This window comes from Mytilus trossulus, chromosome 14 (assembly GCF_036588685.1).
Source record: "Mytilus trossulus isolate FHL-02 chromosome 14, PNRI_Mtr1.1.1.hap1, whole genome shotgun sequence".
Lineage (NCBI taxonomy): Eukaryota > Metazoa > Mollusca > Bivalvia > Mytilida > Mytilidae > Mytilus > Mytilus trossulus.
In genome coordinates this window covers 45835701-45857890 of record NC_086386.1, presented here as the reverse complement: position 1 = coordinate 45857890, position 22190 = coordinate 45835701, and the positions used below count along the sequence as shown (strand labels likewise).

The 22190-nt window shown below is 31.3% G+C and overlaps 1 protein-coding gene across 1 annotated transcript; it reads right to left on the bottom strand.

Annotated features, from left to right (window-relative positions):
* Positions 1–1685: 1685 nt before the first annotated feature.
* LOC134697326 (uncharacterized) lies at positions 1686–22060 on the bottom strand. The gene is made up of 10 exons (XM_063559533.1): positions 21993–22060; positions 20359–20491; positions 15904–16051; positions 12956–13150; positions 11185–11530; positions 9813–9949; positions 7413–7607; positions 6798–7137; positions 4665–5001; positions 1686–3754 (listed from the first exon to the last, which is right to left on the bottom strand). Exons 2-10 carry the CDS (start codon positions 20445–20447, stop codon positions 3721–3723), a joined length of 1821 nt encoding a protein of 606 aa, XP_063415603.1. The 5' UTR covers positions 20448–20491; positions 21993–22060; the 3' UTR covers positions 1686–3720.
* Between the last annotated feature and the right edge of the window lie 130 nt (positions 22061–22190).

Below are 22190 nucleotides of genomic sequence, written 5' to 3'. Positions count from 1 at the left end.
GTATTTATTAGGCAGTGGCTATTTTGCCGGCTGTAATTTAAATATCTCAATTCTAGCCGGGAAAATAGCATATTTCTTAAGCACCAGCAATATACTAGTAGTGAATTAGTTGCTGGCGCTGGAAATATAGAAAATATGTTATTTTGCTGGCATTAGGTAAGCGGAGGCCAAGTTAGAACTATTTTGTGTACACTATATTGCTAGTGACGGTTAAATAGCATTTCTATGGAAAAATGCTTGAATTACAATATTTTAATCAGAGCCGGCTAAATAGCCACTGTCTTTTTATTTTCTTGTATCAGATAAGTATGAGTTCACGTTTTAACTCTAATTTAACCACCTATGTCAGGACATGGTGCAGTAAGTGTCTTATTTGGCCTACTGTTCATTGAAGATTTCTATTGATGTTCCTCTTAAATTTGATGTGTTTCCCTCAGTTTCAGTTGGTATCCAGGATTTGCTTTTTTCGCAATCGATTTATGAATTTCGAACAGCGATATACTACTGTTGCCTTATTTAAGCATTGATGATTATTAAGAGTAATAAGAATAATGTAAGAATCCACAGCAGTATTCGAGATAAAATGCTTAATTGACCCTTAGCCGTTTGGTAAACATAGAGTGTCTGGTAGATATTTGTGCATTTTCTGTTAATAAACATGACTCAAACGAATAATTTATTGAACAAATTGTCTACTTGAACAACACCTTTCATACAAAAACAAATAATTTAATTGCTGTGATATTCGATGGACATTTTGCACATACCTATGAAAACTATCAAATAATTTACAGATTATGAAATTCTGCTATAAGGGATAATTCTCCTTCAGTAGGAAAGAAACAATAAAGAGACACCAAATGGCCAATTGAAAAATACAAGTCTTAAGAAAACAACATTACAATGGCAAAACATGACAAAAGACATGAAAGCCCACAAAATACTACCAAAAACTTAAGACTGAGCAACACAAACCCAATTCCAAATCAAGGGGTGATCACCATTACTTATGTGCTTCTATATATTTTATATTTTATTATTCTTGTAGTTATACACAACATATTGAAAGTTTTAATAAAATATTTTTACACTAACATAGATTTTTTAAAGGTTATTTGTGTTATGTAAATGTCTGTCTGATGTATACCCCACTATATGTATTTTTTAAGTGAATAACTTGAAAAATCATATCGATTCTTGATACTTTAAAGGGATTTGAAAGTTAGATTGATTGTTGGTTGCTTAACGTCCAATGGATATTTCATGCATATTCAGGACAAGAACAAGTTCACAATAAATACAATAGGTAGGTCGTGTCATAATAAAGGCCATTTGGGATGATGGTCGGGGAAATTTGGACTGCTACCAGAAAATGAGGGTATATTAACTGTTTTTTGAAATACTAAGGCTTTTTTACCTCAGGCATAGATAACATGAGCTGTATTTGGCAACACCTTTAGGAATTTTGGATCTCAATACTCTTCAACTTCGTACTTTATTTGGCTTTTTTTTTTATTTTGGGGATTCATGCGTCACTGATAAAATTTAGTCCTGGTATCTATGATGAGAGTTTATTTGGATATGGACAGAAATTTTATTGTTTGACTGCAAAGTGTGTGATTACATTGAAGAAACATATAGGATGCAGCATCTTTAAATGATAAAAAAATACAAAATCAAATAAATACATTTCGTTTTTATTAGAAAAATAAATATCAAAATGGAATGTATTTAGCAAGTGAACAAAATCCATTAATCATGCTATTCAAATAAATGCACTTCTGTTTATAAAGAAAACTTTTTAAATCTTGCACCAGAATCAATAATAGATGAAACGATTTATTTATTTATTGACACCACAATGTCACACTGAAAAAATTGTCATTGCATGTAACACTTTGGCGCAATACAAAATATCAGATTATTTAACCATAAAACACATTCAACCACACTTTTCATAAAAGTTCAAACTGTACAGTCAAAATATTGTACTTAAATATTAGATCATTGATATTTAGGCTGAAGAAGCCATAGCAATGTATTTGTATGGCCTAATTCTGAAAAATAAATTGTATATAATATTTTTTTAATTGTTTTCAAGGCAAACTTTCTGAATTATGTATAACATTAATAATTTTGAAACTACAAATCCCTTTTATAATAAATATATATACACTAAACAGAAGTATGTTCCGACTACAGTAATTTTACATCATAAATAATAAACAAGTACATGTCGAAACTTATAGAAGACATTGGACGGATATATAACTACCTCCACAGTTACTCTTTCCATACTCAAACACTACAGAAAATCTGACTGATACAATCTTTGACTTGGTTAGAAATACCCAAAATGTTTTAAATTATTTTACATTTAATTAACAGTTAATTTACTTAACATGACTGTTTCAATATTTATCTTACCTTCAATAGATTTATGGGGATATGAATTTGGTTAATGGAATATATGTGGTGACTATGTATATTTGATATAGGGTGTAACCATATGGGGTTGGTAAGGAGTTATTTCCCTTTCAAAACAAAAAGATAAAAGATGCCACAACCCTTTAAAAAAACAACACAGTGTTGAGGAAAAATCTGAATGGATTCAACAGACGACAAATGACAATGCAAGGTTGAAATAAGTTTATAAAACTTAATTAGCTAACAAGTAATTTCTGTCGGCATCACGGAGTTACTTTCCTTTCAAAACAAAAAAAATAAATCTGAAAGTATTCAACAGACTAAGAAATAAATACCTGTAATACGATTGAAATAAATTCATATAATAAATTTTAAGCTAAAAAGTTGGCATTTTTTTTTGTTTAGACAAATGGAAGTATGGGATCTTACTTCTAAATATTGAAGACTTGATCACTTTGATAGGCTGAAAGTAAAAATACCACATGTGAAGATAGCCAGTAAGATAAATTTGTTCACAGTGTGCTAGTGACCTACTACGAGATATTTGGGTCAGTAAATTCCATATCGGGGTTACACACCATGCAACTAATAATACGGAGTTCTAGGCTTATTTATGTTGCCAAGTAGATATTAAAAACTCTTTCCAATAGACTAAGTGAAATTTAACCTAGAAAAAACAAAAAACAATGTTAATATTATGTCTTTCTTATTTATACATTCAATGACAGTTAAGTACACATTTAATTATTTCCTCAATATAATAAATTCCTAACAATGTAGTCATAGTTAAACTCAGACACAAAATAAAAAGACACAATACACCTTGGCTGTGCTGCCCCACTATCTATCATCTGGTACCAATTCTCACTTTATTTAGATGTGCCAGTATTAGGCCTAATGCATTTGTTTTAATGTTGATTGAAATACTATTTGTTTAAACATTTTACCAGGATTTACCAGGGTGATTGAAATTACAGAGAGATTATAGTGTCAAGTTGACACTTCTAAAGACTAAAGACTATAAACATAAAATGACAAATTTATAATTTCACTTTTAAATTTTGTTTGTGTCACTTTCTTTGGAATATATGTAGTCTATATTACTATCTAGTGATGTTGTAGTCTCTAGTCAACCTTCCCACTGTTACTGTTTAATTGTAAATAGAAAATTAGGAAGGTATGCAGTCAGATTTGAGTACATGTACTGTTCATATCTATGTTACATTGAATATGTTGACTGTTCTCATATATGTATCACTGTATATTGTCAATCTGTCTGTTGTTTATCTCTTATTAGTGGTTTAGCATAGTTTTTGTTGATACCATCCTGAAAAATAAACAATCAAAATGAGGAAACAAAGAAGAATGTATGAAAAAAATTTGTTGGCCCTTGAAACAGCATAAGTAGAATTTCAAATTCACTTTAATTCAATTGAGATATAACCAGGTTGATATAATCTGTTCACTTCAGTGATTGGTATACCAGCACCAATATAAAACTATCAAGTTATAACTTAAAATAAATAAATTCTGTGTATTTACTGTCTTCTGATTGGTTACAAGTATTACTTTTATTTTCAATGTTGTCAATTTTTATGGCAACATGCTCACTCGGACGTTGTGTATTCATACACCAACATGTGTGTACATTCTTATTGTTAATATAAATAATATAAAATGTTCTTTGAGCCTTACTTTTATAATCCGCTGTGCGGATTTTCAAATGTGAAGAGAAAATTATAAACTAAGATAAATTATTGCCATTCATTTAAAAAAGGGTAACATCATCAATGTTGCTGATTCTTATATACATGTATCTGAATGAGGGTTAATTTAATTTAATTAATTTAATTATTCTATTACATAAATGTGTACACAGTCTTCTTGAAAAATAACTTGTATAAAAAATTGTCTTAATACACCATAGTCTATAGTTTTTTCTATCCCTCATTTTAAAAATGGGAAACTTTACTTCCAAAAATGTGAAATTTTAATTTCAGTAGTCATGTTTGTGTTCTAAAACAAATATTATTGCATATATTGAACGCAATGCAGTTTCTAAAACTATATTAAGTATTGACATCAACTAATGACCAACTATTAAAGACAACATACATGAATATGACACAATTTTCTGTGAAATTAGGTATTTTGCATATGGACTTAAAATGACAGAGCAAGACATTTTGCTGAATACCCGATTCATAGACAGGGGAGATAATCTAAAAAAATCTTACATATTTTTAATTCTATCCACTCTTTGTTGCATGGATACATCTCCACATTGGAATGATAAAGAATCTTCACAAGTAGTTCTAATAGGTAGGTCCTTGAAATCTGTAGGGGTACTGGACCTTCTTGCATCATCTTCTGCCTCCAGGGCAAAAGTGTCCTCACAGGTAGTATTCTGTCCTGGCTTTATTACACTACTATCTTTAAGGGTACGGATAGGAGACAAGGCAAAGGAGAACTGGTCAGCACTGGTTAGATGAGATGGAATAGAGGTGTTTCCTGAGTAATTAGCACTATGAGAATTGTGTGAAGGGTCAACATGATCTGGTTGGACTGTCTGGCCTAAAATATAGGTTAAACATGTATAACTTATAAAATATTTAAAATTGAGTAATATCAGTACTGCAAATGAAGAGGTGCCACATTCAAATTTACAAACGACGGTTACAGCTCTTCAAATACAAATACAATATAACGGTTACAGCTCTTCAAATACAATTGAAATAGAACGGTTGCAGCTCTTGAAACAAATACAATATAACAATTACAGTTTTTCAACAAAAAAAACAACAATTAAAAACAGGTTGAGCTATAGGTAAAATTTTACAATAACACCTACAATCAACTCACTGTAATATTCCCATTTAATGCAATACTTGAAACAAGAGGCTGTCACAACGACAGCAAACCGGATTTATTAGCATTTATTTGTGTCCTGGCAATATCACAAGAACCATTACTGATGATTGGTGAAAGTTAAAATTGTCAATATCAAATTTGACCTCTATTTTGTCATCAGTATCAACCTGTTAAAATTTGAAAAGCTTAGATTGAATGGTTTGTGAGTAATAGCAACAACGTGAATGGAAACACCATTTTACGATCTTTCAAGAACCATAACTCCTGAACGGTAAAAGTCAAAATCGTCATTATTGAACTTGACCTCTATTTTGTCATCAGTAACAACATATTAAAATTTGAAAAGCTTTGGTTGAATGGTTCATGAGAAAATGCACGGACATGACTGGAAACACCATTTTTCAATCTTTCAAGAACCATAACTCCTGAACGGAAAAAGTCAAAATCGTCATTATTGAACTTGACCTCCATTTTGTCACCAGTAACAACATATTAAAATTTGGGAAGCTTTGGTAGAACAGTTCATGCGTAAATGCACGGACACGACTGGAAACGCCATTTTTCAATCTTTCAAGAACCATAACTCCTGAACGGTAGAAGTCAAAATCGTCATTATTGAACTTGATCTCCATTTTGTCACCAGTAATAACATATCAAAATTTGGGAAGCTTTGGTAGAACTGTTCATGCGTAAATGCACGGACACGACTGGAAACGCCATTTTTCAATCTTTCAAGAACCATAACTCCTGAACGGTAAAAGTCAAAATGGCCATTATTGAACTTGACCTTCATTTAGTTGTCAGTAACAACATATTAAAATTTTAAAAGCTTTGGTTGAACGGTTCTTGAGTTAATGCACAGACAACATTTGATTGCCGCCCGCCCGACCGCCCGACCGCCCGCCCGCCCGCTGAGCATCCCAATTTATAACCGACATTTTTGTCACTAAAATCCGGTTAAAAATTAATATTTGAAAGATGTGATAGAGCAATCTTGTTGACTGACTCTGAGGCATGGAATCAAAAGCTAGCCATCAAATAAAAGATTGTTATTATTTGCCACACTCTATTTGAATTTATTTTTACTATTTTAGTATCTTTAGTTTTGTATGTGTTTTTGGATTGTTGTCTCATTGGGGGAAAACCCAGTGCTAGCACTTTCTAAAATTTACATTTTTCTTGCTAGTGGTAATTTTCATTGTGTTAAAAATGAAAAATAAGTATTTTAATCCTAAACAAAATGTACCCATTTTGTGAATATGTGAGTTACAATTTTGCATTGACATCTTAATCATTAAAACAATCACTCTGACAACTTTGATACAGAATCTTTTAAAATACTGTACCGAAAGGAAGATTTGGAATAAAATAATCTGAAAATATCTTTCATGCATAGTTGAAAATTAAAGACCAAATCTTAAGCTTTCATTGTAAAAGAACTTATGAATTGCAAATAAAGGAACATAGAATTCCTGAAGTTTTACTATACTGATGCCTACCATTAGGTACTTGATGTTGAAGATGATTCTCTTTAGAACCAACATATTTTACATTTGATTCTAGATGCTGGGCCTGATTTGATGGATATGTATGGCTCTCTGTGGTAGTCTTGTGTATTACACTTGGACGGTTCTGCTCTGGTGAATATTTCTGAGATTCTTTTGGAAGGATTTCTGTTGTTGTGTATCTCTGCACTTCACTAGGATAGCTTTCCTTCGACATATAGCCCTGAATTTCTTTATGACGGATTTCTTTTGGACTATGTGAAGTGTACGTGTCTCTTTGGCCATTCACTAGAGGTTCTGAACTTCTTGCTGATGGAGATGAAGATTTTTCTATCTAAAGGTAATAATTAAAACTAAGTGTATTATTATGTTGCAAATTTTCAATTGATATCAAATTGGTCATTCAAATTTAATATAAGGGAAAAATAAGTCAATTTTATGTCTTTTTTTCTCTCCAGAAATATATCATTAAAATCCAGTGTTTTTACATTTAGAATAAGACAAATTCAAATTTCAAAAAAGACACAGTACAATAAAGTTGGTGCAATATTTGACCCCAATGTTTTTTCAGAGAGGTCATTTCAAAATATATCAAGCTTCTCTGATTACCTTAGACTCAACAATAGAAACTCTATTTTCCATAAGAACCATCCTTGCTGTTAGATTTTCTATCTGTTGTTGTATGTGAGTCACTACATCAATAAGATGGGGGTCTGTAGAGGTCTGATGGTCCTGCATTAACTTTGTCACTGAGGTCATAGCTGACTCAAAGCCTGATAGTCTTTCTGTTACAAGCTCAACAGACTGTAAAAAGAACAGAATATAAACTTATAACATGTATACAGAACATTTTAATCATGAATTTACGAGGATGCATCTAATTTAGACAAAAGCAGAATTGACTTGTTTGATCACAATATTCATACAAATGTCAACTCCTTAAAACATTATTTATTTTTTTAAAGAAATTCTATAATGAAACCCCAAATAAGACAGTCTATGATGAAACTCAAAATAAGAAAGTCTATACTGAAACCCCAAATAAGACAGTCTATGATGAAACTCAAAATAAGAAAGTCTATGATGAAACTCAAAATAAGAAAGTCTATGATGAAACTCAAAATAAGAAAGTCTATGATAAAACTCAAAATAAGAAAGTCTATACTGAAACCCCAAATAAGACAGTCTATGATGAAACTCAAAAAAAGAAAGTCTATGATGAAACTCAAAATAAGAAAGTCTATACTGAAACCCCAAATAAGAAAGACTATGATGAAACCCCAAATAACAAAGTCTATACTGAAACCCCAATAAGAAAGTCTATAATGAAATCCCAAATAACAAAGTCTATACTGAAACCCCAAATATGAAAGTCTATACTGAAACCCCAAATAAGAAAGTCTATACTGAAACCCTTAATAAGAAAGTTTATACTGAAACCCTTATAACAAAGTCTATACCAAAACCCCAAATAAGAAAGTCTATACTGAAACCCTTAATAAGAAAGTCTATACTGAAACCCCAAATAACAAAGTCTATAACCGAAACCCAAAATAAGAAAGTCTATACCAAAACCCCAAATAACAAAGTCTATACTGAAACCCCAAATAAGAAAGTCTATACTGAAACCCTAAAAAGGAAAGTCTATACTGAAACCCCAAATAACAAAGTCTATAACCGAAACCCAAAATAAGAAAGTTTATACCAAAACCCCAAATAACAAAGTCTATACTGAAACCCTAAATAAGAAAGTCTATACTGAAACCCCAAATAAGAAAGTCTATATGGTAACCCCAAATAAATTGACTTATGTTTACAGCAAGATCATTACTATTTCATTAACATCACACATTTCCTTTATCTTTCAATTATTAGATTTTAACAAGAACATGTCCTCAGTACACAGATGCCCCATCAGCACTATCATTTTCTAAGTTCAGTGGACCGTGAAAATGGGTGAAAATCTCTAATTTGGCATTAAAATAAGAAAGATCATATCATAGTTTTAAGTTGATTGGACTTCAACTTCATCAAAAACAACTAAGGGACGACATCAAAATTTCAATGAAGGATAAAAAACTTAATTCACATAGTTTTTTCACTCACTGACCCCCCCCCCCCCCCCTCTAAAGTCAATTTGGGAAAAATTGATTGACCAATAGGGATATATGTAAAATCGAAATAAGACAGTCTATGATGAAACTCAAAATAAGAAAGTCTATGATGAAACTCAAAATAAGAAAGTCTATGATGAAACTCAAAATAAGAAAGTCTATGATGAAACTCAAAATAAGAAAGTCTATGATGAAACTCAAAATAAGGCCGTGAAAATGGGGGAAAATCTCTAATTTGGCATTAAAATAAGAAAGATCATATCATAGTTTCAAGTTGATTGGACTTCAACTTCATCAAAAACTAAGGGACGACATCAAAAGTTCAATGAAGGATAAAAAACTTAATTCACATAGTTTTTTCACTGACCCCCCCCCCCCCCTCTAAAGTTAATTTGGGGAAAATTGATTGACCAATAGGGATATATGTAAAATCAATTTTAGATTAACAAAACTTACAGCAATGTTGACCCCCCACCCCCAAACTATTTGATTTATATAAGTTTTTTATCCTACATCGATCTTTTGATGTCGTACCTAACTTGACCAAAAACTTTATCCTGAAGCGGGACGAATGAATGGATGGACAGACACTGACCAACGGACAGATGGAAGCACAGACCAGAAAACATAATGCCCATAAATGGGGCATAAAAACAAAACTTATTGAACTAAAAACTACTACTTGTGGAGAAGGAACTGGCTGCCATTCAAAAGCACCTGAGGTCACTTTTTTATTTAGTTTGGTTTATGTGGCTAAATCTAAGGTTTTCATAATATTATTCTGTGGAATACAAATGGTGTTTTCCTTTTTTATGTTTTTTATCTTCATTCCACGGAAGATATTTGCTATTTTCCCTTCAATATTGGACCTGACCTGAATTATAGGAAAACTCACATGATGAAGTGTTGATAAATGATCCTGCATTTCCTCCTGAGCAATACTGGTACTGTTGTGTATTGGTTCATACAGAGAGGCATCGGGAGAGGTAGCATTTACAACTTCTATATCATCACATTCATCAAAATTTAATCCTACAAGTTTAAATCAAGATGTGATAAAATTCTTTTAATAAATAATTACCTTACATTACTAACCTTAACAAGAATGTGTCCATAGTACACGGATGCCCCATTCGCACTATCATTTTCTATGTTCAGTGGACCAGGAAATTGGAGTCAAAACTATAATTTGGAATTAAAATTAGAAAGATCATATCATAGGGAGCATGTGTACCAAGTTTCAAGTTTATGTAACTTTAACTTCATCAAAAACTACCTTGACCAAAAACTTTAACCTGAACTTTGCACTATCATTTTCTATATTCAGTGAACCATGAAATTGGGGTCAAAAATATAATTTGGCATTAAAATTAGAAAGATCATATCATGGTGAACATGTGTATAAAGTTTCAAGTTGATTGGACTTCAGCTTCATCAAAAACTACCTTGACCAAAAACTTTAACCTGAACTTTGCACTATCATTTTCTATGTTCAGTGAACCATGAAATTGGGGTCAAAACTATAATTTGGCATTAAAATTAGAAAGATCATATCATGGGGAACATGTGTATAAAGTTTCAAGTTGATTGGACTTCAGCTTCATCAAAAACTACCTTGACCAAAAACTTTAACCTGAACTTTGCACTTTCATTTTCTATGTTCAGTGAACCATGAAATTGAGGTCAAAACTATAATTTGGCATTAAAATTAGAAAGATCATATCATGGGGAACATGTGTATCAAGTTTCAAGTTGATTGGACTTCAGCTTCATCAAAAACTACATCTACCAAAAACTTAAACCTGAAGCGAACGGACGCACAGACGGACGACAAACGGAGGCACAGACCAGAAAACATTATGCCCCTCTACTGTCATAGGTGGGGAATAAAAAAGATGAAATGATAAAAACTAAAATATACTAATTGTGTGTCAAAAAAAGGTTTAAATGTCAATATTCTTTATCTGTTCACGTCATATCTAAATATATGAGAAGTAGTTTAAACAAATCTACTGGCATATCAGATGTGGTCACAATTTGACTATTAAGTTCATAAATTTTATAAGCCATGAATTTTAAAATTTAAGGTTTTTCATGACACATTATACTTCTTAATTTATGTCCAGACTGGTGTTTTTTCATGTAATTGTAAGACAGCAATCTCTATCTCACAAATATGCATAAAAGTTACATTTAATAACAATATTCCAACATTCAAGCTGTGCCTGTATTTATGTTATCAGTCTTTTTTCATATAGTAAACTCACCTTTACTAGCATTGGTATCACTTGTTCTGGACAATTTGCATGGCAGCTTTGCAATAGCAGGGGTCACTACAGCATATCTAAATCCTCTGGACGGATGTTCATCCATCCGCACTATCTCCTTCGTGACTCCAGGAGACATGTTTACTATGGTAACTGGAGATGGTGGCTCTTTGTGTGCCACATGTCTAGAGCCTTGATACTTGGGTGGCTGTTTTAATTCGTTCACAACTTCCTCCGATGCAAATGTAACCTGTTTGTGATCAGCTGATCCTGGACGAGAGGAGGTCTTTGCTGTGACTGATTGTGATGGAGGTCTTGTTAAATCTGTCAGTTTGGGTCTAGATGACTTAAAAAATGCAATAATAAAACAAATTAGAAACACTGATAAATCTAAATCATGAACAGTCAGGGGCGTTACTTAAACAAGTTATTTTTTTTAATTACTTACATAAGTAATTTTTAATTTTAAAAATAGTAAAATTACTTAATAGAGTTACTTTAATTTTCAATAGAAACATTGACTAAATGTAGTTTTCATGATTTTAAACAACATTTTATTTCATAAAATAAAGAATTTATCAGATTTGGAAGGAGTATAGAGATAAAGGGTTACTTTGAAAATAATGACACAAATATTACTTGAATAAGTTATTCTAAACATTTTTGAAAAAAATAGCAATTACACTTATCTAAGGCACATATGTAATTGATTTAGGTTACAAATTATAAATAACTGCATGTCTTAATTAATTCACAAGTATCTTTCTATTTATATCAGTCTACCTTCAAGATTTTAGAGGAAAATGATAATTTAATAGTCCCAAGAGACCAATCTTTAACCCAGAAGCGTCGGTATGAAAGATAAAAGCGGTATGAAAGATAAAAGCGTCAGAAAGTTAATTACTGTTTCTGAAGACTTAGTTTTTATATATCAAGGGAAAAATAACCAGATAACTGTGAAAATTATTGAAAGCTAGTAAAATCTGTATTCTTGGACACCTTTAATATTTAGATAATATTTAGAAAAATAACTTATATAATTTATATTTAAATAAGCCTCGTTTTCAACATTACTTGTATAGGTAATTGTAATTGTTACTTGTTTAAGTAATGCCCCTGACTGACAAATGACTTAAAATACTGTAAATTCAGAAATTATTGTGTGCATTTATTATTGCAATTTTGTAATTTTTTGTAAAAACATTTAATTCCCCCTGCATTTTGTTATTTGTTAGAGATTTGGGTAACACAAGGTTTGTGTATTTTTCATTTAGTATTTGATATCATTTTTTTTTCTCATATGAACAAGTTGATTTAAAATGAATATTGTTTATAATCATGATAATCAAATTACAATAGACCACTTTTGAGTTCATCTGTCACCGGCAAAAACTCGTCAATTATGCACGCCTTATCAAATTACGTGATTTACCAGATAGAGGGGGTCGCCTGTATCCCTGCACTATTTACGTTCATTAAGCATTTTAGTGATCGTCATTGTGCAGGATAAACTAAAAATAATGGTTGATCTGTAGGTACTTACTAACAATTCCCTAATGACAGCAGTGCTGACTGTCAATTTTGAGAACTCAATTTGCCGAATAATTCATACAATATAGAATTATAGTTTTCCAACCACTCACTCAACATAGGAAATTCCCCGAATGGTAGTGACGACACCCCTAAACGCACAAATGACGTTCACTAAAACCAGAGTTTTTGATGGAAATGCATCGAACTCGAAAGTTGTCTATTAAATCAAACTTAATACCTTTTTATTAAGATTATTTGAAATGGTAGAAACAGCAGACGTCGTGGACTTTTTATTAGGTTGTAAAGTTTTATTCTTCTGCCTGATCATTTGTATAACATCAGCACACATGATAATCTTTCTCTCAGCAAATCCAGCATTGAAGAACTGTTCTTTAGTCACTGGTGGTTTGTAAGTAAACATGTCTCTCATTAACTGTAATTATAATAGAAGATATTTATAGATTATCGTTGATCATCTCAACGAGATTGATTTTCTCGCTTGAGCAGAAAGCCAGAAAGGCAATCGAGTTGAGATGATCAATGATAATCTGTTTATTGCTATTTTATCTATGAAGACGTTGTCAATTTCATGTCAATTTCGTTAGCAACGCCACATGCCTGCTTAGTTTCTAGCGATAATTTTCCATCTCAAGCGAGTAGAATGATATGAAAAATTATCACAAAAAAAGATCAAAGGAAAAATGCACAAAATAGCGATGAACCTGTATATCAAAATACATGAAATATACGAAAATAATTATAAAGTGAAAACAAACAATTTATTTTTCAAATCAATATATTTATGAAGTCTACTCAATGATCACACTTTTAATTTATTTCATTTTTTTTAAGGTAGCACAATACAAAGATTTTATAACTCCAACTCCTAAGTTTTAAAATGCTGTAACTTTCTTAATAATACTTGAAAATTTATAAAAGTGGTAGTTTTGGATAGCTAACAAATTACTCTTTCAAATAAATGCAATGTTAGTATTATGCAACAATTATGTAACCAATTATAATGTTAACTGTGTCTAAAATATTTTTCACCAAATTTCAGCTTTTAAATGAATTTAGCTTCTGCAAAGGTATCCCAAGAAGGTTGAATTTGTCATATGTTGTTCCTGTGGCCATTATCTACAAAAGGGTGTCTCATATTTCAGATAGAATGTATAGAACAAATTTTACACCTAATTGAACATTATCTTCTTTTATGTGGTTAGGATGTTTACACTAATTAGAGATTTATGAGAGAATGGAATACCATAGAGACAATCTGAGACACCCTTTTGAAGCCCATGATGTGTTGATTAGATTTCGTTAAAATTTTCTGTATAGTTAAAGAGATGATAGAGCTAAATTCATTCAAGTGAACTTACTCAGATTTTGCCACTAATTACATAATAATTGATTGTATAATGATTGCATAATAAAAATCTTGTATTCATTTAAAAGATTAATCTTTTATCTATCTATATATACCTCTTTTATTATTTTCTATGCATTCATAAGAAAGTTACAGCATTTCAAAGGTTAATGAAATCTTTGTATTGTGCTACCTTAAATTAGGGCTTTTAAGGTGGTACCTAACACTACAGGGAGATAACTCTGTAAAATTAGCTAAACGTTTTAATTACGTTGTGTTGGTAAGGGAATATTGAGCTTCTCAATGATCAAAATAAGTGTTTGTCAAATTGCTATGTAACCAGTGTAATTTTTCTGATAAATTGGTTGGTTCAAATTTTTTGAAATTTTTTATATTTATGTCAAAGGGTCAAAGTAAATACTATGTCAAAATTTCATGAAAATTAAACGAGCCAAATTAATTTTAGTGAAAGTGTTAGGTACCATCTTAATGCACAGCTTCAATTTATCAATGGAAAACTGTAGGTTATTTGATTGATTGATTGTTGTTGGCTTTACACCACATTTGTAGGTCATTTGCAACTAACTGTAAAATGCATATTCAATATTAATGTTATGAGGAATTTTGTATTGATTCTATAAAACTTGCAGCAACAATATGAAACACTACAAAGTTACTAACATAACCAAAACCAAACCTCTTTTTCCTTTACAATTACTGTTCTCAAACATAAACAATTCAAAATGACACTGATACAGATTATGTTATATAGTTTATGACGGTTAATATTCATTATTGATGAAGACATTATCTTTCAATCAGTTTAATTGAGGTTTTGAGCTGGCATGTCAGTAGCTGCTGGTAGTCCTTTGTTAATTTATGTATCATTGTCATTTTTTTAAGGTTTTTTTTGCTACCTACATTGTATTCTGACATCAGACTCATATTTCTTTATTACTGATTGTTTTGCTGTGTGTTTGTTTTTCCTTCATTGTAATCTTACAAAACCTGTTTCATCCCGCTGCATTTTGTGCCTGTCCCAAGTCAGGAGTCTGACAGGCATTTATTAGTCTTGTATGATTGTTAATTTTTTTTCCTATATATGTATTTGAGAGTTTAGTTTGACGTCCATATTTGTTTAACTAGTACACTTTGTTTATCAGGGGCGAGCTGAAACACTTATCTGGGAGCTTCATTTTCTCATGTTGAAGACTTATTGGTGGCTTTCAGCTGTTTTCTGCTGTTTGAGAGGCTTGTTATCTCTCTTTGACACATTCCTTATGTCCATTTTCATTTTTTGTTTGTTTTGTCAAGCGTGTGTAGGAAGTTTGTGACTGGAGATAATAAATTGGATCGCTTCTTTTCCATTTCATAACTTTATCTAGTTTTAAATTTCCTTTTACAGGACAAGTATAAGTCCAATAGACCACTTTCGAGTTCATCTGTCACTGGAAAAATTTACACGCCTTTATCACCTTTTAGGGGCGTCATCACTTCCATTCCAATGTTGAGCGAGTGGTTGGAAAGCTATAATTCTATATTGTACGAATTATTCGGCAAATTGAATTCTCAAAATTGACAACCAGCGGCAGCACTGCTGTCATTAGGGAATTTTCATTAAGTACCTACAGAACAACCATTATTTCTAGTTTATCCTACACAATGACGATCACTAAGATGTTTGATGAACCTAAATAGTGCAGGGATACAGGCCTCTATCTGGTAAATGATGTCATAAAGGTGACGGATGAACTCGAAAGTGGTCTATTCTTGTGATGAAAAAATGATTGCAATTTTTTAAGTTGACAATGAAACAATACCTTATACACAGCTTCTATAAACCTGAAATCTGTTTTGCCATACAATTCTGTATCTGATGACGATACCATTTCAGCTATGGCATGACTATAACTGGTAAACAGATAATGATATATTGGCAGGAAAGCTGTTGGTGTTCCCTGTGACATTCTAAAACAACATAAAATCACACTAATAATATTTTCTTCAAGATATGTTAAAGAAACTCAGAAGATGTTTTCTTATACCTTCAAACACTATAAGTGTACATTTTTAGCATGAAGGGGAGACAAAAAAAAGTACCAAAAAGTCTATAAATTACAATCAAATTTATTAAATTTAATTCAAATAGGGTAAGAAAAAACAATTGCTAAAACAATTTGGATAGAACACTGTGGACTGTAACTACTATACAAAAACTATGCAGATTTTCAAAAGAGAATTTTGGAAGTTTGAAAGTTCATTTACATAAATTTTGTGAATAGGTACGTTGATTTTCAGTAAATCAAAAACCCTAAGGTCAGGTATTCGATATTTTCTCTTGACTTCAGAAAAATTGTTGCACACATGCTATTCCAAAATTTCATACGAACCATGTCCAACTGCAAGTCACAAGACCACAGAAATGAGCTTAAAATTAAAGTATTAATCTTTTTTCTAAAATATGAAAAGAAAGCTTATGTATGCCATGGTATGCTATATGCTGTCAGATGAGTTATCCATATTTTAAATGTAAAATCAAAGTCATTAAATAAAAAGTGATTGATATCATGGATATAGAATATAAATACAATTGTCACTTTTTCCCTTCAAATCGTGGAAATAATAACAACTGGCAACACTATTTCAACAAATGCATGGAGTAGCTGTATAAAATTACAAATGTGAAAATATTACATGTCAGTCAGGGGTACTACTTGTACAAGTGTATTTTATTTACTTAAAGAAGTGAAAAAAAATATACACATATAAGTAAATAAATAATGTTTGAATAATCTCCCCTTAATTTTCTGAAAAATTTACTTATACAAGTAAATTTTTCTTACAATCCCACAAAAATCCTCAAGTTTTGAGATGTAAAATCATGCCTTTAATAATTTTTCCCAGGTTTGCTCAAATTTTTTCCTCAAAGACCAATGTTTCATCTCATTAATTCATCAAAGAAACTGATTGAGCAAAGATCTTGTATATTTGCATATTTGCGCAAGGCAATCAAAAATTGCTCCTTTGGGGCTTGTAAATGAGCAGTGTTAAGAAGATAACAGACAAATGGGACTTTCATTGTCCATGAAATTACACTTGAATGATTAGTAAAGACATCTGCGAAGGGTACACAATTTAAAATTATATTAGAGCAAAGAAATCTTCAGAATTCAAGAAAAGAAGAAAGGATGATTTTTTTACCTATACAAGTAAAAAAATCTGAATGCGGAAGGGACATAACTCAGCCATTTTTTTTTTTACCTATACAAGTAAAAAATCAAAGAGCTGATAGCTCTGAAGTGGAAGAAGGTGAATAAAAAGTAACTTGAATTACCATAAAAGCAGCCCCACTTACCCAGGCTGCTTTGTTCCATTATTGTTAAAATGTATTTTTTTCTTCAAACAAGAAAAGGTCATAAGTACATGGATTTCCCATCGGTACAATCATTTTCTATGTTCAGTTGACTATGAAAATTAGGTAAAATCTTTAATTTGGCAGTCAAATTAAGAAGATCATATCAAGAGGAACAAATGTGTACTAAGTTTCAAGTTGATTGGATTTCAACTTCATCAAAAACTACCTCGACCATAAACTTTATAACCAGAAGCAGGACGGATGGACAGACTAGAAAACATATTGCCCATAAATGGAGCATAAAAATAGTTTTTAAAGACTTGTTACATACCCGCCAACTTTTGAAAGTTCACATATGGGTTTTTACTGCACAACAACAATTTTAAAGGTTACAATTTTTAGCGACGTATTTTGCAACATCTGGATTGTCTAGAAAAAGTGTCATATTTGTATGATGAACTTACATGCCTTTTCCTTAAGTCTGTTTGCATGATTCTACTTATATATTAAATCGGTAGAAAAAATATACACCAGGGTTTATTTTCCAGATTAAGAATATTAGATGCTTGTTGAAATTTCCAATTTTGAATAATGCACAAAGATGGACCTTTAACAGGTTGGGAACAACACTCCAAATGAGGGTAACCTAACTGGAAGATCATCACAACCCACTGTAAAAAATGAGCACAAAAAAAGTCATTTATATTCATATTATTTGATGAAACCTTTCCCCAAGAACTATGCATCTATTAAGTACTGAATGGTCAAAACATCATGTTTTTTATCGACATAAATTTTGTCGTAAATGTAACCAAATGATTTAGAAATTGTTTCATGTCTCTTTGTAAATGTTTAGACAAATAAGAAAGAAATAAGCTCCACATGTATATTTGCAACATCGTAAATTAATTAAAAAAATAACATACACTAACACTAGTACTGCATGGATTTTAAGCATTATGAAGGTCTTATTTTTAGAAAGCTTAAAAAGACTTAAAAACAGTGTAAAATGTCTTGCTATTTCTTAGCTTACACAATAAAATCTAATATATACTATAATTTACACATTTATATTTCAAGATTTTACTAGGATTTAATCTGACTACTAGACCTTTTATTAGTCTAGTTGTACATATTGTATGTCACTATCTAATCTGTAAGAAACAAATTTATCATATAAACTTCAATGTAATCCTTAAAAGGAGGTCTAGATTGCTAAAATAATTTATAAATTTTATTTTTCTTATTTGTCCAAAATCATTTAAATTCATTAAATCAACATCATTTTATGATTATTTGATTAAAATATTAATCATTTATAGTCTTTTTACAATTTACATTTTTAAAAGCAAAATAACTGAAAACAGGCTAAAACAAAGGGAAGTAACAAAAAAGTATTTCAATATTCCCAATTACACCCGTACAGTAGTAAGAAATGATCAAATATGGCGTCTGAAAATTTTCATTCATGAAATATTTCATACACGGGAGTTTTTTCTCCTAAACGGGAGGACGGGAGGAGACCCCTGAAAACTGGAGTTTTGTTCTCCCGCCGGGAGGTTCACATGTATGTTACGAAGGGCATCTAATTCACATGACAAAGGAAAACCATGAATAAAGACAACACTTTATATATCCTTTTTATTTATATAAAAACAAAATCTTCTTGTCTGCAGGATTGCAAATTCGTAACTTCAAGGGCGAACTTGTAAACAGGGCGAGTTGTCCCAATACCAAATTTATGCATGCGTAATACAAATATCTAAAGTTAAAACATCCTGTTACGAGTAAACAAATAACGTTCATGTGGATGAGATGAAATCTAATAATTTACATAAATAAAAGGGTCATATTTACGATAGTGATTGTTTTACAATCATGATTTACAAATTAAATGATTCAGATGCCTAATCATGTGTAAAAATCGGTGTAAGGAATCTAAGTTGTTTTGAAATTGTAATACACGAAATGAATGCGGCATACGGAGACTCAATGCCAAGGGTCGGCCCCTTAAGTCTTCAGAAGACTTGACGTCTTCTTCCACTAAAAATCACTTGTATAAGTATCCTAAAAATTTACTTATATGTGTATATTTTTTTTTACTTCTTCAAGTAAATAAAATACACTTGTACAAGTAGTACCCCTGACTGCATGTACGAATTGTAAAAAGAGCTTTTAATTTAGAAAGTGTGAGTTCAACATGTTCAACAAGGAGGGCTTTGTGGTGAAAAGTCTACACCAGTGTTTATACCCTTTTAGGCAGACATGATAGTATTTTTAGTATTTAAAATGCCCCTTGAAGGATAATGTTCACAAGGTAACTGAATACCTTAAGCTTAAACAAAGCACATATCAATAACTTAGACCTATGCAAAGATATGCACTTCAGATTCTAACTTACCCAAGTACTCTGAAAGTACTTTTATTCGTTGGGTACCAATTTTCGTGGATGACTTTATCCACGAATTTAAGTGTCCACAAAAATAAAACAACCATTGTCAATTGAATCAAGACATGGAAAGATCCATCGGTTGTTACTGTTTTCTTTAGGTGACATGTTTATGGTATAATTAACACCTTTGATGGTCTTTAATCTGTTGATCACTTTATCATGGATTAATTAGTGTTGTCGCTACGATTTACACAGGTCAATGTTTACATTGCAATTTCCAAAATCCTGATTATTTGATTATTTGTAACCTTTTTTTCTAAAGGCTAAAATTTTTCAATTTTTTTTTTAGAAAACTAAAATCCACGAATTTAAAAACCCACGAACATGTGAATATTGCTCAAACCACGAAATTTGATACCCACGAATTAAAGTACTTTCACAGTAGCTGTAAAAACATCATATAATGTCTTGAATCCCAGATTTTATTGTTCAGATATAAAGTATGTGTAAGACAGTAAATTAAGTTACCCTGTAAGATCCACATTGTCAGAAAACTTGATTAATTTCAATTCCTTTTGAAGTTTTCTCAAATTGTTAGCAATATCACCAGTTGCCATCTCTTAATAACTATAACATTCGTCTCAGTAAGTTACCCATGAGCCTAAAATAAACAGGATAAATGAAAAACATTATACCAGATACAATTTTTTCCATCTAAGCTAAGTTTATAATCATTTAATACAATCGCGATTCGTGGTGTTCAACATTTAAATATCTGCTATGCAAGAAGTAAAATTGAATCAATAAATCAAATATGCAACTACTAAAGTTCTATTAAATGCATTTATTGGTGTCCATGTTTCTCTCACTCATTACTTATGTTTGTTATGGACAAATTCTTTATTTTCCTGTGTTTTAAATAGTTATCAAAGGTACCAGGATTATAATTTAGTAAGCCAGGCGCATGTTTTGTCTACATAAGACGCATCAGTGACACTCGTATCGAAATAACAAATACAAAGTTAAAGAGCATTGAGATTCCAAAATTCCAAAAAGTTGTGCCAAATATGGCTAAGATAATCTATGCCTGGGATAAGAAAATCCTTAGTTTTTCGAAAAATTCAAAGTTTTGTAAACAGGAAATTTATAATATTTATGATATTCATGTCAACACCGAAGTGCTGACTACTGGGCTGGTGATTCAATGTACCCTTGGGGACGAAACGTCCACCAGCAGACAATGGCAGAGGCATCGACCCAGTGGTGTAAATAGTTATCAAAGGTACCAGGATTATAATTTAGTATGACAGACGCGCGTTTCGTCTACATAAGACTCATCAGTGACGCTCATTTCGAAATAGTTATAAACCGAACAAATGTATGTAAACATATGTATTAATCATTTAAATTAAATTGTTATGAGAAAGAATATTCAGATATTACTTTTTAATAGCAAAAATTCATAATTTGTACATCCATCTGCTGTGAAAAATGAAGATGTCAAGCACAATTAAGACATTAACAAAGTCTAGGAAATTACCATGTTTACTGTTTCATTAACTCGATCATTATGACATTTTGCTAGGTAATATCATGAACATTTTTTCTCATTAAAATTAACAATTTTAATTTTACAGATCTGCAAATACGATTTAGTTAGGACGAATCAACTATTACAGAAACAATTGTGGCCGAACTGCTACTGTGCATGCAGCCCAAACGACCTGTGGCCGAACTGGTCAATGCTGGTATTGTCCTCAATCCTCAATCTTATGGCCTTATGGCACAACTCTTCTCATTGGTGCATATTACGCCCTATGTGTATCTTCCTCCATGTATTTTCCTCAATGTACTTTAATTGTGGCCAAAACAACTTGTGGCGTAAATGGCCTGTGGCCGAACTGCTTGTGTGATAGTCAAATTGTTGTAATATCTGGTGCCGTAGGAAGGCGTCACAGAAAAAAAATTAAAATAGCCTTGCCAGACGTCATAATTATTTGGACTCGTTGTGTGGCCGAAACGTCTCAAAAGCATTTTGACAGTTTGAAAAAGCGGTCTAATTATTTTAAACAGTTTTGATCATGTTGATAGAACTAAAAAAACAACCAGGGAAATATGAAGAGGTATTTCATAGTATACATTTTTAGAATATTTAAACATACAAGCATTATAAACTGGAAAAAGGTGTCTCAAACGAAGATTTCTAAACAAGTGTTTATCTGTTTACCGGGAATTTGCAAGATAAAGTGTAGATCTTATTTTTCAGATCTACATTTACAAATATTTATTTTGTTGGCAAAAAAGAATAAGGAGGAGTAAAAAAATATAATTGATTTTATTAATTTTAATATTTGCGTCAA

Excerpts from the sequence above, each read along its gene's own strand:
- LOC134697326 (XM_063559533.1), bottom strand. The coding sequence starts at position 20,447 with ATGGCAACTGGTGATATTGCTAACAATTTGAGAAAACTTCAAAAGGAA. Across the intron at positions 16,052-20,358 it reads GACAATGTGGATCTTACAGG|AATGTCACAGGGAACACCAA; the intron begins GTAACTTAATTT and ends ATGTTGTTTTAG. Across the intron at positions 5,002-6,797 it reads TCAACATCAAGTACCTAATG|GCCAGACAGTCCAACCAGAT; the intron begins GTAGGCATCAGT and ends CCTATATTTTAG.